General features: G+C 41.3%; 1 protein-coding gene across 9 annotated transcripts in view; it reads right to left on the bottom strand.

Annotated features, from left to right (window-relative positions):
* Nucleotides 1–18,058, bottom strand: part of LOC122204446 (aminopeptidase O (putative)) — a 342,257-nt gene that overhangs the window by 118,113 nt on the left and 206,086 nt on the right. For 4 of the 9 annotated variants that reach the window (XR_006195667.1, XM_042911920.1, XM_042911921.1 and 1 more), the window contains exons 8-10: nt 8,573–8,677; nt 7,128–7,230; nt 6,388–6,495 (exon numbers count right to left, since the gene is read on the bottom strand). Coding sequence is in view for 6 of the 9 variants with exons in the window: in XM_042911920.1 (XP_042767854.1) it covers nt 6,388–6,495; nt 7,128–7,230; nt 8,573–8,677 (316 nt within the window). In the remaining 3 variants the exon portion in view is untranslated. Of the gene's footprint in view, nt 1–6,387; nt 6,496–7,127; nt 7,231–8,572; nt 8,678–17,121; nt 17,377–18,058 lie in introns of those variants that run through there. The other 5 variants (XM_042911922.1, XM_042911919.1, XM_042911923.1 and 2 more) reach the window with 4 other exon arrangements.

Here is an 18,058-nt window from a genome sequence, read left to right as displayed (position 1 = left end):
AAATATTGGACAGGTGGGGTTTCACAAGGGATATGATTAAGAAGTAAATTGGAAAAAGAAGAAATTGAAGGACTTCTTTTTTTAAATTTTTTTAAATGTTTTTATTTGTTTTTGAGACAGAGAGAGACAGAGCATGAACGGGGGAGGGGCAGAGAGAGAGGGAGACACAAAATCCGAAGCAGGCTCCAGGCTCCGAGCTGTCAGCACAGAGCACGATGCGGGGCTCGAACTCACAGAGGGCAATATCATGACCTGAGCCGAAGCCAGATGCTTTATCGACTGAGCCACCCAGGTACCCCTGAAGGACTTCTGAGCAAAGAACCTGGATCACAGCCTTACTCATCTTTAAAAAGTAAAAAAAAAAAAAAAAAAAAAAAAAAAAAAAAAAATCAAAAAATTAAAATTAAAATTAAAAAAAAAAAAAAAAAAAAGACAAAAAATGGCACCGGCAGCATCCAAACAAGGAAAGAAGTACAGCGTCACGGCATAAATTTGAAAAGGAGACAATACTAAGGAAAGAAACATAAGAATCCAACACAGCCTTAAGCCCTCCCTCTGCACCACGCAACCTCATGCTTAGCAGTAGTGGGACTGGTAAATTGCCCAAACCCTGAAAATTCTCACAGATACCCACACATTTGGAAAGAAACAGGACTATCTTTACCTTTCCTCTACCACCACCACCACCGAGTCCTCTTCCTCCTTCTTCTTCTATTTATTTTTTATTTTATATTTCTTTTTGACCATGAAGGGACTAGAAATGTTTACTAGAGAGAGATAAGCAAAACCTGGGAAATAAACAACTGAGGAGGATGCTCTTTGATGGACTGTATAGCTTCTAGAGATCCAAGCAGAACTGGAGAAACACTATTGAGAGAGTATCTGCAGTGGGAAAAAGCTGCACCCAAATTAGGTGATGAGAATCTTTGCTGGGGACATTTAACAGAATTTCAAGAGTTAGTGCAGCCAAATTTTTGCAACAAAAGCTGTATGTAGCTCCAAGTGGAGCTCTTGCCCTTCACTCTCTCCATGCATTAACACCCAAGGTTGAAACTGTAGCTCAGAGGGAAAGAAAACATGTCTATGACAAGTTGGGAAAGAAATCAAGAACAAAGTTCTAATACATATGAGAATAAATAAAAGGTCAGGACAGGGCTACTTATACTGAGAATAAGCAACAAGAAAAGTATGGCAACTATGCAAATTAATGCAACAAAAACCCACATAAAGGGCGAGAAAGAACTAAGAAACATAAAATAAAAGACAAAGACTCCAGTCTTGAAGAAAACCTAATCCAAGGAACAGAAGAAAATTCTCTATGAACATTTACCCTATAAAATAATTTAAATATTATAATAAGAACATAAAGTCAGTAAAATGAAAGCTCAGACACAAGATGACAAACCAATGAAATGAGATGAAAAGAGAGATTTCTAAGCAAAGAAAATAAATTAAGGACCAAAATAATACCAGTACAGGAGCACCAATAATACAGAAACAGCAATAAAAACAGACATTAAAGAAAAAAAATTGCTATAATGTTATAACAACATTAATAACAAAAATAATATCATTTGAGATAAACACAGGCCATCAAGAACAAAAAGACAGAAGCAATTAGAAAATAAAAGATATGGAAGGCAAGAATGATATAAAATAGAGGCAGGTGCCTGGGTGGCTCAGTCGTTAAGCATCTGACTTCAGCTCAGATCATGATTTCATGGTTTGTGGGTTCAAGTCCCCACATCAGGTGATCTTAAGCCCCGCTTTGGGTGAACACAAGCCCCACCTTCAGGAGAGGCCCGCTTCTCTCTCTCTCTCTCTCTCTCTCTCTGCCCTCGCTCACTTGCATCCTCTCTCCCAAAAAACAAAACAAAGATGATGTAACATAAGGATAACTGGTAACCTTGAAATTCAGGACCCTTCAAGGGAAAAAAAACCCAAATGTGTTCAAACATACAGCTAAGACAATTTTACTAAAAGAAGGAAGAACAGAAGGTAAAACTGGAAGTGCACACTCCTTTCTAGGGAAAAACAAACAAAAACAAAAAACTGATGCAGACTCATAGACACCGAGCTATTTTCTGAGTCAATTACTAAATGTCACAGATAAAAGAAAAAGAATCCTTCTTTCATCTGAGTGGTATATAGAGGAAAAAGTAGTTTCTACAGCTTTATTAATGTCAGGAGGCAGGTTAAGCAACATCCACAAAGTTCTGAGGAAATGAAAACGTGACCCAAGAATCTTATACCAATCCAGTTTGTAATTCAACTATAAAGGCAACAAACATTCTCAAGCACATACGAACTCAAAAATCACAGAAGCAGTGAGTCTTCAACTTGAACATCAATTTGATAACAAGTCCAGCCAACAAAAAGTCAAATCAAAATATGGCACTCCTAAATACATAAGCATGAAACAGTGACAGGTGGTGAAAGTGAAGTCCTTTACATACAGAGCTAAGACTATACAACTGTGAAAAGTATGGCTACAGCACATACTGTAAAGGATATAAACCTTAACTATGTGAAAATATTCACTAAGAAAAGTTTCAAATTGGGGGAAAAGTAGTAGAAATACATAACTGCTAATTTCTTCAGCTTTTACAGAAGTGAATAAACAAATGCTTTCTAAAAAGAAAATAAATAGCTAAAGAGAAAAAAATAATTTCAACCGCAAAGACTTTTTTGTAATCATCCTTCTTAACTATAGAAGACTCTTTTCTCTCTTACATGTATCTGAAGTTCAGGAAAGTTTTTTGCATTCACTAGTTTCTTTTTCATTTGTTAAATTCAAGTAAAATAAAGTTGAAAACACTTCATTAAAAAGCACATACAATATAATCCTATTTTTATAAAATTATTTTATTTTTAATTTTTTTTAACGTTTATTTATTTTTGAGACAGAGAAAGACAGAGCATGAACAGGGGAGGGTCAGAGAGAGAGAGGGAGACACAGAATCTGAAACAGGCTCCAGACTCTGAGCTGTCAGCACAGAGCCCGATGCAGGGCTTGAACTCATGAACCGCGAGATCATGACCTGAGCCAAAGTCGGACGCTTAACCGACTGAGCCACCCAGGCGCCCCTATAAAATTATTTAAAAATATATCTTTGTGTCTATACATGTGTACACACATACACACACATATATACACTATATACAGATATACATCCAGATACATGTATACATATCATCTATAACATATAGAAAGGGAGAAATAGAGAGTGTAATTCCTGGAATGAAGTTCACCTAATATTCATTATGGGTATTTATAGGTGGTGGGATTTTAAATATTATTTCACATTCTTCTTTGTACTTTTATGTATTGCTTGAATTTTTTTTTATAATGAGTATGTGTCAGTGAAAAAGCCATCATTTCCAAACTTATTGTGGTACTGGCAGAAATAGAGATTGATGGAATGGAATTAATAGTCCAGAAATAAACTATAGATAAAATAAAGTCAACTGACTTTCAGCAAGGATGCCAAGACAATTCAATGGAGGGAAAGAATAATCTTTTCAACAAATGGTCATGAGACAACTGAATATTCACATGCAAAAGAATGGAGTTACATCCCTACCTCACACCATATATAAAAATTAACTCAAATGGATAAGAGACCTAAATGTAAGAGTTAAAGCTATAAAACACTTAGAAGAAAACATAAGAGTCAATCTTCACAACTTTCAATTAGGCAATGGTTTCTTACATATCATAGCTAATGTATAAGCATCCAAAGATAAAAAAGATAAATTGGACTTCATCAAAATTAAAAGTTTTTGTGCTACAAAGGACATTATCATGAAAGTGAAAAGACAGCCCATAAAATGAGAAAGAACATTTGCAAATCATATATTTGAAAAGGGATCTGAATCTAGAATATACTAAGTACTCTTAAAACTCAAAAATAAGAGACAACCCAAATGAAAAATTGGCAAAGAATCTAAATAGACATTTCTCCAATGGAGATACACAAAAGGCCATGAAAAGATGCTCAGTATTGGGGTGCCTTGCTGGCTCAGTGGGTAGAACACCAGTCTCTTGATCTCAGGGTCATGAGTTCAAGTCTTGAGGGTGGAGCCACTTTAAAAAATGCTCAAGATCATTAATTCTCAGAAAGATGCAAATTAAAACCACTTCACACTCACTAGGATGGCTATTACAAACAAAACAAAACAAAACAAAACAAAAAAGAGAACAAGTGTTGGTAAGGATGGGAAGAAATAGGAACCCTTGTGTACTGCTGGTAAGAATGTAAAATGGTACAGCTGCTGTGGAAAACAGTATGGCAGTTCCTCAAATACAATTAAAAGATAAGAAGGCAGGGACTCAAACAGATATTTGTATACTAATGTTCAAAGCAGCATTATTGACAAGAACCAGAAGGTGTAAATAACCCAAGCATCCATCAACAGATGGATAGAAGAACAAAATGTGGTTAGATACATACAATGGAATATTGAGTCATAAAAAGGAGGGAAATTCTGACATGTGCTCCAACATGGATAAACCTTGAAGACATTATGCTGAGTGAAATAAGTCAGACATAAAAGAATAAGTATCGTACGATTCAAACTCATGAGTAGTCAAACTCATAGGGATGGGAAGTAGAATGATGGTGGCCAGGGGCTGGGGGAAGAAAAGAATGTGGAGTTATTGTTTAATGGATACAAGTTTCAATCTGGGAAGATCAAAACATTCTAGAGATGGATGGCGGTGACAGCTGCACAACAATGCGGATGTACTTAATGCACCGAACTACACATTTCAAAATGGTTCCAATGGTAAATGTTGTTATGTACATTTTACCCAAGTTTAAACAGTAAAAACTAAAATTAAAAAAGAAAGATGAAGTACTGCTACGTGCTACAACATGAACCTTGAACACACTGTACTACATGAAAGAATCCAGCGCAAAAGGCCACATATGATATGACTCCATTTTCACGGAAGGCCCAGAACAGGCAAATCCATGGAGACAGAAAGTAGGTTAGTGGTTGCCTAGCACTGGGGGGAGATGGAAACGGGGCAGGGGCTGCTAATGGATTGGAGGCTTCTTTTGGGGGTGATGAAAATGTTCTGAAATTACAGCGTGGTGATGGTTGCACGATCTTGCAAATATACTAAAACCACCAACTTGTACACTTTAAAAGGGTGAAATTTATGGTATGTGAATTATATCTCAATAAAGCTGTTATGTGAAAAAATAAAGCTGTTGTTCACAGAAGATAAACAACAGAAAAACCGAGCAATTTGGTGGAGGGGGGCACTAAGTATTTCACGGGAAGTTGAAATCGGAACCTCCGAAGTCACGGTAAATGTGAGGCACTCATTTAACAATGCAGTATCTTGGTGAGAAGTGGTTTTAAGCAGTAGGAGTTTGGGCTAATCAGTCAACCAAGCATATAAGACTTCTGAGCCCCTTTTCGAGATGTCTTTCCAAATACATGCCTAGGAACACCTTCCTTTCCCCCGCAACCAAAAGAAAAAAAAGAACGTAGAAGCAAGGAACAGCCATCCAGTCTTGTCACATCATGCTATTCCCTTCACAAGTGTTTAGACTGTGCATGCACATCTGTTACATCTAACACTGTGGGCAATGTGACTTCAAGACTGTGTATGAGCACCACTGTCAAATAGCAAAAATACCCATCAGACCAATCTGTGCTGAGGCTGCATCTTCTATTCTCTATCAGTTATGAGTGCTGTTTTCAGAGCCTCTCCCTCTTTGTTAACTTTCTTGCTATGTGCAGCCCGGCCTCATGCCAGTATAAGCTGACAGTGTCTTTCTCTGATAGTTTTGTGGCCAGGCTACCTGACTATGTCAGTGTATCTTTTTATTAATCTATTTGTTTATAAAATATATATGGCACATGTACTGTACCAACTGTATATTAGGTACTGGTGACGTAAAGAGCATGGTCTGGCCTTGTTGAACTTATACACAGAGTGGAGGAGACAGAAAAAAGCAAATGGACCCACAAATGAAAATATAATTATAAATAATGGGAATGACAATGAAGGTTATGATAAGGGCAAAGGGGAAAGAATAACACGGTGGGTGCACCTTTGCTTGCAAAGATCATTCCAGGTAGAGAGAAGAGAGGGACTGCGCTGCTTCTGTTTTTAGGGTCACTTAAGGTGCAACTATCCACACCACTGTGCACAGGAACAGCTTTGGGTTACAGCCTGTCCCAAAGCTATAGGGAGGTCAGCCTCCCTGAAACAACACTGCCCTGTGTCCACTTCGTTAACTTCCTATTTTTCTTACTGCATTAAATCGTAAATCTTTCCCCTACTTTTTAATACTCACATAACCTAGTCCCTACATACCACACTCCCTCCAATTATATATCATGGACTCATGATGACTCATAAATTACCTGAGAAAGAATCAACTGCCCATGAAAGGTGTGCACAAATTTTCTTAAAAATGCAAAATAGGTGTCATCTCCAAGTCTTTGGGCAAGGAACCGGAGAAGGAAATAGCCCTAGAAGAAAGGAGGGGGAAAAAAAAAAAGATGCCTGTCAGGGGTTTGTGAGAAAACACAGCCAACTCTAACTCACCCACCAGTGCTTTATGCACATGTAAAGTGTTCTTTCTGGCCTGTCCTGGGCTGCCTTCCATACCCTTACCAGTAAGGCGGGTCCTGGAAATTAAGGAAGGCCTACTTTGCTTGCAATTCTTCGGTTAATGGTATCACCATCTTGTTTTTCCTTTGTTTACATGAAGCCTGATGTCCATCATGGACCAAAAGTGAAGAGGGGCCCAGCTCCTGCCACCCTCAGCTATGAGGAAAAGCCTTTGCAATGTAAAATACTTCCTTATTACTCCTGTCTTCTACTTGGAACCTAACAGCAATTTCAAGATTCTGTTCTTCAAAAGTGACAGGAAGCAGAGGGAAGGGAAGTGCAGGGCAGGGAATTTGATTCATGTCTCATTTGGGGGGTATGACATGTTTTAATTATGCGACAATCAAGATATCTTCCCAGTCAAATGACATTACAATGTGGATAATGTTTTTGTTTGGCACCAGCCATGTGATTAGTCTTCCCTGGTTACATGTATAACCTAAAAAGTGCTGCCCCGTAACAACTGGCCTCTGCCACTTGCTACACGTACCTTTAAATAATGAACCTGCATGAAGACCTTCTCAGGATTGAGCCCATGTTTGACGACAGATGATCCTGAGTCACTCACATGGCCAGTCTTCTCTTTATTGGGTCTAAAATGATGCAGAAAAATTTTAAGTATGCACATTCTGAACTAATTAAACCGTAACATCATCTTATTTCTTATTTTCAAAGTTGCTCAACAGTGTCTGAGTTCTGTTCAATTGTACCAGGTATAATTTAAAACAGTTTATATTATAAATTCATGTACTAAACAAGGAGGGATTTATATTTGGGTTGGCAACCTGAGGTTGGCTATTGGCAATATTTTACATCATCTTATCCAAGATTAAAGCTTGCCAGACCCTCAAGGAATCTGAGCTCCAATATGAATTATTTAAGAACCGATGGGCTTTTCTTTCAGTGGGAGTGATGAACTGGGAAATGCAATGGAAAATGCAGCTTTACTTGGAAGGATAAAGAATTAATATCATTTTCAAAAAATTCTGAAAGCCCCAATGTTATCCACTTCTCTTAATTTGCATTTAAGTAGTTCAAGGCTTAAGAAATGTTTGTACTCCGAGGCCATTTTACAATCTCAAAAACAAAAACAGAAGTTGTAGAAGCCCACGTTTTTAGAACTGGAAGACATTGACATCCTACATGTTAACCTTCTTGCTTCACAAATGAGGGAAACTGAGGCACACCGAAATTAAGTCTGCATCCCCAGTCTCCCAGCTTGTTTCGACTTGTGGTGATATCAGCATTGAAACCAATGTCTGCTTATTATCTACCAGGGTGTTTTTCATTTTGCTCTATAGTGTCAAGTATTTTTTAAAAATCCCTTTAAAAATATAAGTGCATAACAAAGAAGGTTCAACAACTAGCTAAAATCAAAATAAGTGGCAAGGTATTTGCAGCCTTCAGCTGTTCTAAAACCAGTCACTTATTGGACACACTGAAGAGCATGATTTGGGGTGAGGGGAGGGAAGGGCTGACCAGAGGGCTGACATATCAGACAGGGGGGCGCTTATTTTTCCAAAGTAGTGTGGTGTTTCAAGGTACATGGCCTTTAATCTGAGAGACCTGGTGTCGAATCTCAACCCCACTTCTTACTACTTGTTAATTACTGGCAGATTACTTAGATTCTCTTGTCTTCAATTTACTCATCTGCAAACCAGGACTAATCCTACCTAACTCCCCAGGTCCTATGGAGAATAATTGAGAAAATACATGCAAAGCCCCTAGCAAGGGCCAGGGATACAATAATTAATCAACTTAATAAAATCTTTGAAAGCAACAAATACTGCTAAATTCAAGGTTGGTCATCTGATATTAGAGGCAACGGATTTCAGTGGCTCACCCATGCAATCCATATGCTCACAGACACAAGGGTGTAAGGACGCTGTACCCAAATGGAAGTATCTGAGGATGGCCCAGCTTGCCGGTCAGTACCTTTGCAGTGTGTTCAAGCTGCCAAGCCAGAACCTCTGATTAAGTCTCTGCTGAATATTCCAGTACATTATCCCGGCAGACACAAGGCACGGGACCAGCAGATTCCTAAAGGAGAGACAACAACTGGCCGATGGAGCTAACTGCATAGTTTCCATTTTTGTGCTTGATCCCTGACTTACATACATGACCATACTTGCGGCTATAACTAGTCTCTTTCATCTTCATTTAAGACTCCATTGAAACGCATCGGCTTTATTCCTGCTCTCAAGTTTGTCCTGGGATTGAGCGTTTTTATAAAGAAAGCCGCACTGGCTTTGATAGGGAAAGCCCACCACCCACAGCCTTGGCAGGAGGAAGGCTTCTCAGAGTCGGCTTGAATTCAAACCAGCTTTCCCAGCCCCAAGAGAGGCAGACTTGGCTGTGAGTGTCTTAGGCCTTAAACTTTAAACTGAGACTATCAGAAGGGGAGGGACACAGAAGACCAATGTAAATGTCTGCTCTGAAGGTTGCCTTCTAGCTCAAGTTCCTGACGACACCTTTATTTTATTTTATTTTATTTTATTTTATTTTATTTTATTTTATTTTAAAAGTTTATTTATTTTTGAGAGAGAGAGAGAGAGAGAGTGAGCAGGGGAGGGGCAGAGAGAGAGGGAGGCACAGAATCTGAAGCAGGCTCCAGGCTCTGAGCCATCAGCCCAGAGCCCGACGCGGGGCTCGAACCCACAGACCGTGAGATCATGACCTGAGCCAAAGTCGGACGCTCAACCAACTGAGCCACCCAGGCGCCCCTGATGATGCCTTTAGTTGGTGCTTCTTTTTTCCTTTGCCTAAAAATGTCTTCCCAGAAAGCGTCCCTCTCTTACTTTGTTCTTCCACCTTCTCCAAATGAAGAGGTGTTCAAGAAAATTCTTTTATGCTCACAGCATCCAAGGCAAACGTACAGGTCTCCAAGAGGTTCCTTTTAAAGTAGACGTTGTGGCGGAGAGAGCAGTGTGCAGGCAAGCTTTGTGAGAAATCAAAGGGAGTGGTTTTTACAAGGAAAAGATACTCCATGAGCGGGAAGAAGGTGACTTGCTCTGCTGTCCTACTTCGGTTCTCATGATGCCATTTACCCCCAGGTCTGTGCAGAGAGACAAAGCACAGAGAGAAAGCAGGAAACAAAGGAACTACCATTCCATTCAAAAACAGATGACTCTCCTGGGTGAGTGACAGGAGGCACACCTAAAAAGAGCACATGCCAATGTATGATTGCATTTAAATAATTGTAGTCAAAGAACAGGCAAAACAGACCTTTGAGAATGGAGATCAGAACAATGGTTACCCTTGGGAGCAAGTATTGACAGAGCAGGGAAAAAGAGGAGGGTCTCTGAGATACTGGGAACATTCTATATATTGATCTCAGTGGTACTTCCACAAGGATACATAGGTAAAAATATACTGAGCCATCTAGAAGTATCTGTGTGCTTCATGCATGTTACATTTCAGTTAGAAAGTTAAGAAAAAATAGACGCACGTGAAGCAGTACACATTTTGTGAGAATAAAAGGGAATCTGTGTAGAAAGGGAGTTTGCTGTTCATGTGCTGAGAACACATGACTAGCATTAACGAAGCCCTCTACACCTGAGGACCAATGAAGTACATTTTTCTTTATTTTAATTTTTTTTAATGTTTAGTTACGTATTGAGAGAGAGAGAGAGAGTGAGAGAGAGAAAGAGAAAGAGAGAGGGAGGGAGGGGCAGAGAAAGAGGAAGAGAGAGAATCCCAAGCAGGCTTCGTGTTGTCGGTGCAGAGCCCAACTCAGGGCTTGATCTCACAAACTGCGAGATCATGACTTAAGCCGAAATCCAGAGTTGGCGGCTCAACCGACTGAGCCACCCAGGTGCCCCTGCAGTATGTTTTTCAAACGACACTGTGAGAGGCAGGAAGAGCTGTGGCAAATGTAATTTGGCTCAATCCCATTCTCATCCACCTTCTCTCCTGCCTCTTATACAATTAAATCTGAAAAGTTAAATGCTCACTTTCCAAGTGTCCTGGCAGCTATGAATAGTCAGAAGACACGGTCCAGGTCAATGGGACAAAAGCAGATGTCTACTGTGGTTGAAGTGGGGTTCTTGGAAAGCTTTTGCTTTCCTTACAAAAGAGGGAAATATGACTGGAAGATGGAGGTACAGCAGCCACCTTGCAACCTGGAGGCAGTAAGTCAATATGCTATGGAGACTAGAATCAACCAAAGAAATAACATAAATAGTCTTTAATGGTATCATTCAGCTGCTGGCCAGCCCGAGACTGACTGCCTTCAAACTTTTTATTGTCTGAGAAAAAGAACCCTCATTTGTTTAAGCCAAAATCGCTTTATTCTATTAATTGTAGCCAGATTCATTCCTGATGGATGGAGAATGGAATTAATACTAACAGCTACCATTTCCTGTGCCAGGTACTCTGCAGAGTTCTTCTTACATATGACATCCTTCTACCCTCACAAGAACCTGCTGGGACAGGTACTATGATTATGTCCATTTAAAGTGCTGGAAAGTGAGGCCTGGGGAAGACCACAAAGCCAGTTAGTGGCAGAGTTGAGGCTGGAACACTGAAGTCCTTGCTGAACTCTGAGGTGTCCCCAAGATCCAGGCCCCCGTGGTGGATGCGCCAAATAGAAGTGGAGAAACTGGGACAGGTGGCTTACCCTCCCTGAAGCTCAGTTTCCTCACCTATCCAGAGCGTGATGACGCTCAGATAACATGAAGGCACTTTGTGAACACAAAAGTGTTAAGCATCTCTCTAACATGACACACCAGTGTTTATTTCCTTGGCTGGAATACATGGAATGTGGGAGATCAAGTTACCAAGGTCGTTTGGGCTTAAATGTCCTTGGTCTCTGTTGGACCTGGCACCAAATGCAACAACCGAGATTAGCATGACCTTTCCCTTCCTTGCCTCCTTCCTTTTCCGCTGCGCTCAGAAGCAATATGGACATTGAAAGAACTGTCAGATAGCAGTGATCTTTGATAACACAGTGATTTCACTTAGACTCAAACCTCCCGAAGAAAGGACCAATTCTGTAGGAGTATCACCAAAGGTGGGATTTGGGAAAATGCCTCCGAAAGGTGCTCAGGCGTGTCAGCTTGGGTCTGAACACCTCCTGTTCTGCCACCGCCCAGACGGGCCGTCTGCCAGCCTTCTCCATCTCCTACCCCTTGGCAGTAGAAGTGAGAGCCACGAGATATCTTCATCTATAAATTCTCCACTGTTGTGCCTGAGCCAGAAACTAAGCATCCCAGAAATGAGAGAGAAAGAAATGAGACCACAGGCCGTTAGCTTTTCAACATGCTTGTCTGTCTATCCATCACAGCTGACCTGCCAGGTGTGAAAGGCCAGGAGTTGGGCCTCACTCATGCCACCACAATGGAGGAAGTTAAACACTACCTTTGTCCAGAAACTGGCCTCCTGGTACTTATCTGAGCCCCACATGCGCATGTGGGACCTACAGAGGAAGCAGTGTAAACACTGGGTAAGAGTTTGGGTGTGAATTTTAACTCTGCCGCTTAAGAACCACGCAAGTCAAGCAACCCCACGAAGCCTGTTCTTTCATCTGTAAAAAAGGGGACAGCGATCGTGACCATGACACCTCATCAGGCTGTTGTAGCATCTAGTAGCACTTAGCCAGAATTCCTGTTGGCATTTTGTAAGCACAGCATGAATGCTGTCATCGGCATAATGCATTCTGACTGGAGTTCAGGGAACACCAGCTGACCCCGCCTATGACAGGCAAAGGCATTAACAAAAGACCTCACTCTGTGGTCCTACACGTTATCACTAGGGGAAGCTGGGCGAAGGGTACACAGAACCTCTAGTTTTAATAACTTCGTGTGAGTCTAAAATTACTGCAAAATAAAAAGTATTTTAAAGAAGGTACGGCACAGTAATGAGGACTTACACCTTCCCTTTGAGAAACCCAATTTTGAGTGTAAACCCTGCAGGGGTCAGTCTTTAAATCTGCTCCTTGAAGAATCAGCAGAAAACGAATAAAAAGAAACAACAAATTTCAGGTGTTGCCTAAAGTTCTTGTGAGCTAGGTCTGGGCATATTTCTGACACACAAGCCCATAGTCTACACCACTCTGTGAGAAGATTTCTAAAATCCTGGGTAAAAAATGAAGGCGCAAATAATTCAAAGTACAGGAATCTTATATTCTCCATTTGTTTTTGCAGCAACTTTCCCATCTATAAAATGTGCATCCTTGCCACCGACCTGACTGTGGACTGTGCTACCAGAGAGAAGTGGACAGAAAGTTGTGCACACCTTTAACTAATGAAGTTGTGTTGTGTCAGAGCTACCGTTTGGCAAGTTTGATTATCTGTGTGCTTTTCACAATGGATTTAACAGTTATCCAGCCTGAAGGTTCTCTTCCCCATCAGGGACCATTATCCTGTAGCAGACACAGCAGGATATTGCTCTGGTGTTGAAAAAGGCAATTGCTAAGATGATTTAAGACAGAAGGAAGCTTCCCTCCAAGGAGCCAGAGAAAAGTGCAGACGTATGTTGTAACCCCTGATGGTGAAAGGAGCCAGTGGTCAGAACCTATAGAAAGAGAGGTCAGCTGCTGAAGGTGACCAAGGAAAGATCTGTAGTTAGCGGAACTGTAGAAAATACAAAGTCCACCAGCTCTGATAAGCAGGGTAGGAAAATGAAGGATGAAATTTCGAAAAGCGGGAAGCAATGAGCATCAGTACAAAACCAAAACAGTCCCCAGGTTTTTGAGGGCCCATAAATCAGAACTCCCTAGGAAACAAAATCCCAGAGGAAAAAAAATAAAATAAAATAGAGATTAATACAATGGTCTGAGCCAGAGGTAATTTGGACATGTCTTCAAAGGACATAAGGAAGACAACAGAGAGCAAAGACACCAAGATGGCTGCCCAGGAGGTTTCCGATGAGGTGAATTTTCAGAGGCCATGTGCGAAAGATGAAAGTGGGGGATGCTGGAGAGAGAAAAAAACCAAAGCTAAATATAAGAGCCCAGAAGTATAAAATCCTTGTCAGGAAGGCAAAAAGTCAGAAGGAGCTGATGCTAATGGAGAATGTTTAGGACAACAAAAGGGGCTTTAGAGGGATTGTTTGGAGCATAAAAAAGACCAGGTGTGAAGACACAACGGAACCAACAGAAGTACTTGAACTCCCACTTTGCTTCAACTTTCCTGCCAAGGAGAATGATTTTCAAATTGCACATGGAAGAACAGCATTGTTCTGTGGGAACTGATGCCTGGGACAGGTGACGGGGGCTCCCTCCTCCTTGAAGAGTTCTGACGCCAGGCCCCAGTAAGGGACATGCCACAACTCTGAAAGCTTCCATTGGCAATCATAGACCTCTGGGGACATCACCAACGGAGACAACAGGAAAGGGACTGGTGGGGACAAATGTTATTCTCATTTGCTAAGGAAGAGGGGTTAAGAGGAGGAAAGACGAAATTCGTGACTGTGACTCACACAGAGCTTGTGAGCTCTTAGAACAGAAAATGAGGAACTATAGGAGTGAACATAGAATCTGGAGGGCCACTTCCATAAATTCACTGCGGGCATCAGGCATCCTGACAGAAGTCAGCTGGCAGAATGGATGTAGCAGTGGTGAGTGCATAGTGGTTGTTTCATGCCTTTTAGGTTAAAAAACAGAACTCAAGGCTGTTGATTAATTACTGGCTAGAACCAGGAGGGAGTACTACTTAGGCTGAGCCCCAGGAATGACGATGTACTGGTGTAACAGATTTGCATTTTAGTCCAAGCTGGGAGTCTAGCTGGTTGATTGACAGCATCCACAGGCAAGAACAGCAAGCACATGCTGACATGAAGATCCAAAATTAATAAGACAATAGTTAATAAGAACAAAGAGGTTTGAAAGAATAAGTCTTTCCCCATAAACTCAACAGCGATTGATGTGACTTCCAAAATAATAACCACACTGGTAGGTGGGCTCAACAGGAGCAACGAGAAGGTAGTTGGAAGTACTGCTGGGGAGGGCATCAGACAGCGTCCAGAGCAGTGGTCAAGAGCTGAGCTCTGGAGCCAGACTTTCCTCTACTTGCATCCCGGCTTGCCACCCACTGGCTGTAGAAAAGTGGCCAACTGCTTAACACCCCTATGCATTGGTTTCCTCATCTCTCACATGGGAAAGAAGATGGTACCAGAACCCATCTCATAGGGCCATTTTGAGGACAAAATGAGATCATGTACATAGAGTGCTTAGAAAAGTGTTTGGCACATCGGAAGCACTCAATAAACGTTACTGAGGAGAGAAAAATGTGTGGGGATTGGAATGGTAGGACCACCATTAGAAGGTGTAGGATACTGGTTTAAAAACGAAATATGGTATATATGTGAGTGCATCCAACTTGATCAGTACTTGTCCATTCTTTTCTGGCCTAGCCGGACAAGAGAAGCAGGAATAGTCCCACTGAATTCTTCAAAGGTGTAACTGCAAACAGCACTGTGTTCAGTTCAGGTGTCATATCTGGAGAAAGTCACTGTCAATGAAGACAACAACAAAGGACCAAGCCCAGGAAGGCAAGGGTTCTCCCAACCTTGCATTAGGTATGACAGATTTCCAAATCTTGGGACCTAGTGACCAGGAAAGGAAAGACAATGGTCTTCACACATGTGGATTTGTTTGGGTGAGAACAAGGCAAATCCTGTGTAACTCTGGAGGTAAAGAAGATGACCTGGAAGAACTTACAAGGAGGCAGTTCCAGCCCAGTCTGAGGAAGGCCATTTTAAGGTGGGCATACCCACAGGGAAATTGCTGCTTGCCAGAGCAGGGAGAATTGGATCCTGGAAATCCTTTGGTAGAAGCTGGGTAGCTGTCTGTCAGGGATACAGAAGGTTAGGCAGAATCACTTTCAAGGTCCTTTCTGACCCTAATGTTCTAGGATTTTAGAAGATAAAATAACCCAGAATTATTTAAGCTGCAGTATTTAGATGTAAAACATTATTCATCCACTATAGTGGAGTCAACAGGTTTGCTATGTAGCCTTGGTCATGCCAAATCAGCATCAAGGGTGATTCTGATTAAAAATTCTGATTAAAACAAGCACACAAGGAGCTTGGTGGTTCAGTCGGTTAAGCATCTGACTCGGGCTCAGGTCGTGATCTCACATTTCTTGGGTTCAAGCCCCGTGTTGGGCTCTGTGCTGATAGTGTGGAATCTGTTTCGGATTCTCTCTCTCTCCCTCCCTTTGTGCCCCTCCCCTGCTCTCTCTCTTTATCAAAATAAATAAATAAACTTCACACACACACACACACACACACACACACACACACGTAAATGAATTAGAGGAAACTTAATTTTATTCAACCACATATATTTGGGGATAGATGTAGCGTAAGAGTATATGATCCAAGCATAAGAGGCTTTCATTATATTTTTTACAGAGTTGTAGTCTAGGAGAGAGGGCGAAGGCAAGAGAGGTGCATATGCAGTAAACCTGAACTGGAATCCTCAGAATCCAGGTTAAAAGGAGCCGCATACTCTATTCAGGGCTAGGGTGATCATGACGAAAGGCAAGCTGTCCGTCAGCTATACACATTCAGAACATAGGACTACAGAGAACTTGGAAATTACAGGAGGTGATTTCAGGAGAAAAGGTAATAAGGGAAAACTTTTTTGTACTGCATCAAAAAAAAAAAAAACCAAACAAACAAAAAACCACGACACTATCCCAGAAAGAGACAAATGAGACAAACACTGGCTTCATTTTGTAAGGGGGGCTGGAAGCACTTTTTGAACACCAACAGCATGTGTGCTGCTGTGTGCTGAGATGGTGGGAAGATTCGTCTCATCTTATGACTCAAAGAGGAACAGATGGTCTGTGGGAGCTGGAGAAGGACTTTCCCTCCTTGGTGGAGAATGGCACAGAGCTGAGGACTGGTAGCCACAGGGGGGTGGAGGGCTTGCCTGGGTTTGAAGCCCAGTATGCACCAGGATGTAAAACAAGATGAGTAGTTGGGAGAAGAGCTCTCTTCTCAGCCTTGCGGGCAACTGAGTACTATTTAGGTCTTATATTTAACATGCTGTGCATTAACAGTAAGACCATTCACCACAGTATTGTTTGGAAAAGCAGAAAGCTAGAAATCACCAAAATGTCCAGTGGTTGACAAGTGGTTAGTTGGTTGTGGGACACTCATATCCTGGAATATTCTGCAGTAGTTAAAAAAAAAACAAAACCTACATGTGTTGATAATAGAACTAGAGTCAGGACTATATTATTATTATTTTTTTAGTTTTTATTGTGGTTATTAATTTGAGAGAGTGTGTGAGCAGGGGAGAGGGGCAGAGGGAGGGAGAGAGGAAGACACACACACGCACACACACACGGAGAGAGAGAGAGAGAGAGAGAGAGAGAGAGAGAGAATCTTAAGCGGGCTCCACACTCAGCATGGAGCCCTATGCAGGGCTTGATCTCATGACCCTGGGATCATGACCTAAGCTGAAATCGAGTTGGATGCTCAACCAACTGAGCCACCCAGGCACCTCAGGTTATTAAGAGAACAATGGAAGGGACGGTATGTGGTGGAAACAAATTGACACACACACTCACTCATGTGTATATACTTGTACTTGAGGGATGCTTTCTTGGAAGTGACTCATCTCTAGGTGGGGTTGTTATACCACAAACCCTATGGAGATATCTTCCAGGCATCCAGTGCTAGATATGGCTCCTTGGGGCTCATCCAATGCCCTGAGAAAACCAGTTGCCTTCTGCCATAACTTCATCTTCCATCTCTCCTTCAGACACTGCTGGTCAACCCTGCTAAGGCTGAAATGATGTTATGAAATGTTATAAAATATGCAATGATTTCCATCAATCTCTCTCTTTAAAAAAAATTGAGATATAATTCACATATCATAAAATTCACCATTTAAAAAAACTTCAGGGGCATCTGGGTGGCTCAGTACAGTTGAGTGGCCAACTTGGGCTCAGGTCATGATCTCATGGTTTGTGAGTTCGAGCCCCACATCGGGCTTGCTGCTGTCAGCACAGAGTCCGCTTCAGATCCTCTGTCCCCCTCTCTCTGCCCCTCCCTTACTTGTGTTCTCTCTCAAAATTAAACATTAAAAAAAAAACTAAAAACAAGTATAATTCACTGGTTTTAGTATATTCATAAGGTTGTGTAACCATCACCAGTACCTAATTGCAGAATATTTTCATCACCCCCAAAAAAGATCCCACACCCACTAGCAGTGGTTTTCCATTTTTCCCTTCACTCCAGCCATTAAGTTACTTCTTGTCTCTATCCATTTGCCTATTCCAAATATTTCCAATAAATGAAATCATACAGCACATGGCCTTTTGTGACTGGCTTCTTTCACTTAACATAATGTTTTCAAGAGGCATCTATTTTTGTAGCACATAACAGTACTCCATTCCTTTCTATGGTTGAATGATATTCCATTGCACGAATATAACACACTTTATTTATCCATTCATCTGCTGATGG

Source organism: Panthera leo, chromosome D4 (assembly GCF_018350215.1).
Source record: "Panthera leo isolate Ple1 chromosome D4, P.leo_Ple1_pat1.1, whole genome shotgun sequence".
NCBI lineage: Eukaryota > Metazoa > Chordata > Mammalia > Carnivora > Felidae > Panthera > Panthera leo.
The sequence above is the reverse complement of the archived record's forward strand: the minus strand, read 5'-3'. Positions and strand labels throughout refer to the sequence as shown.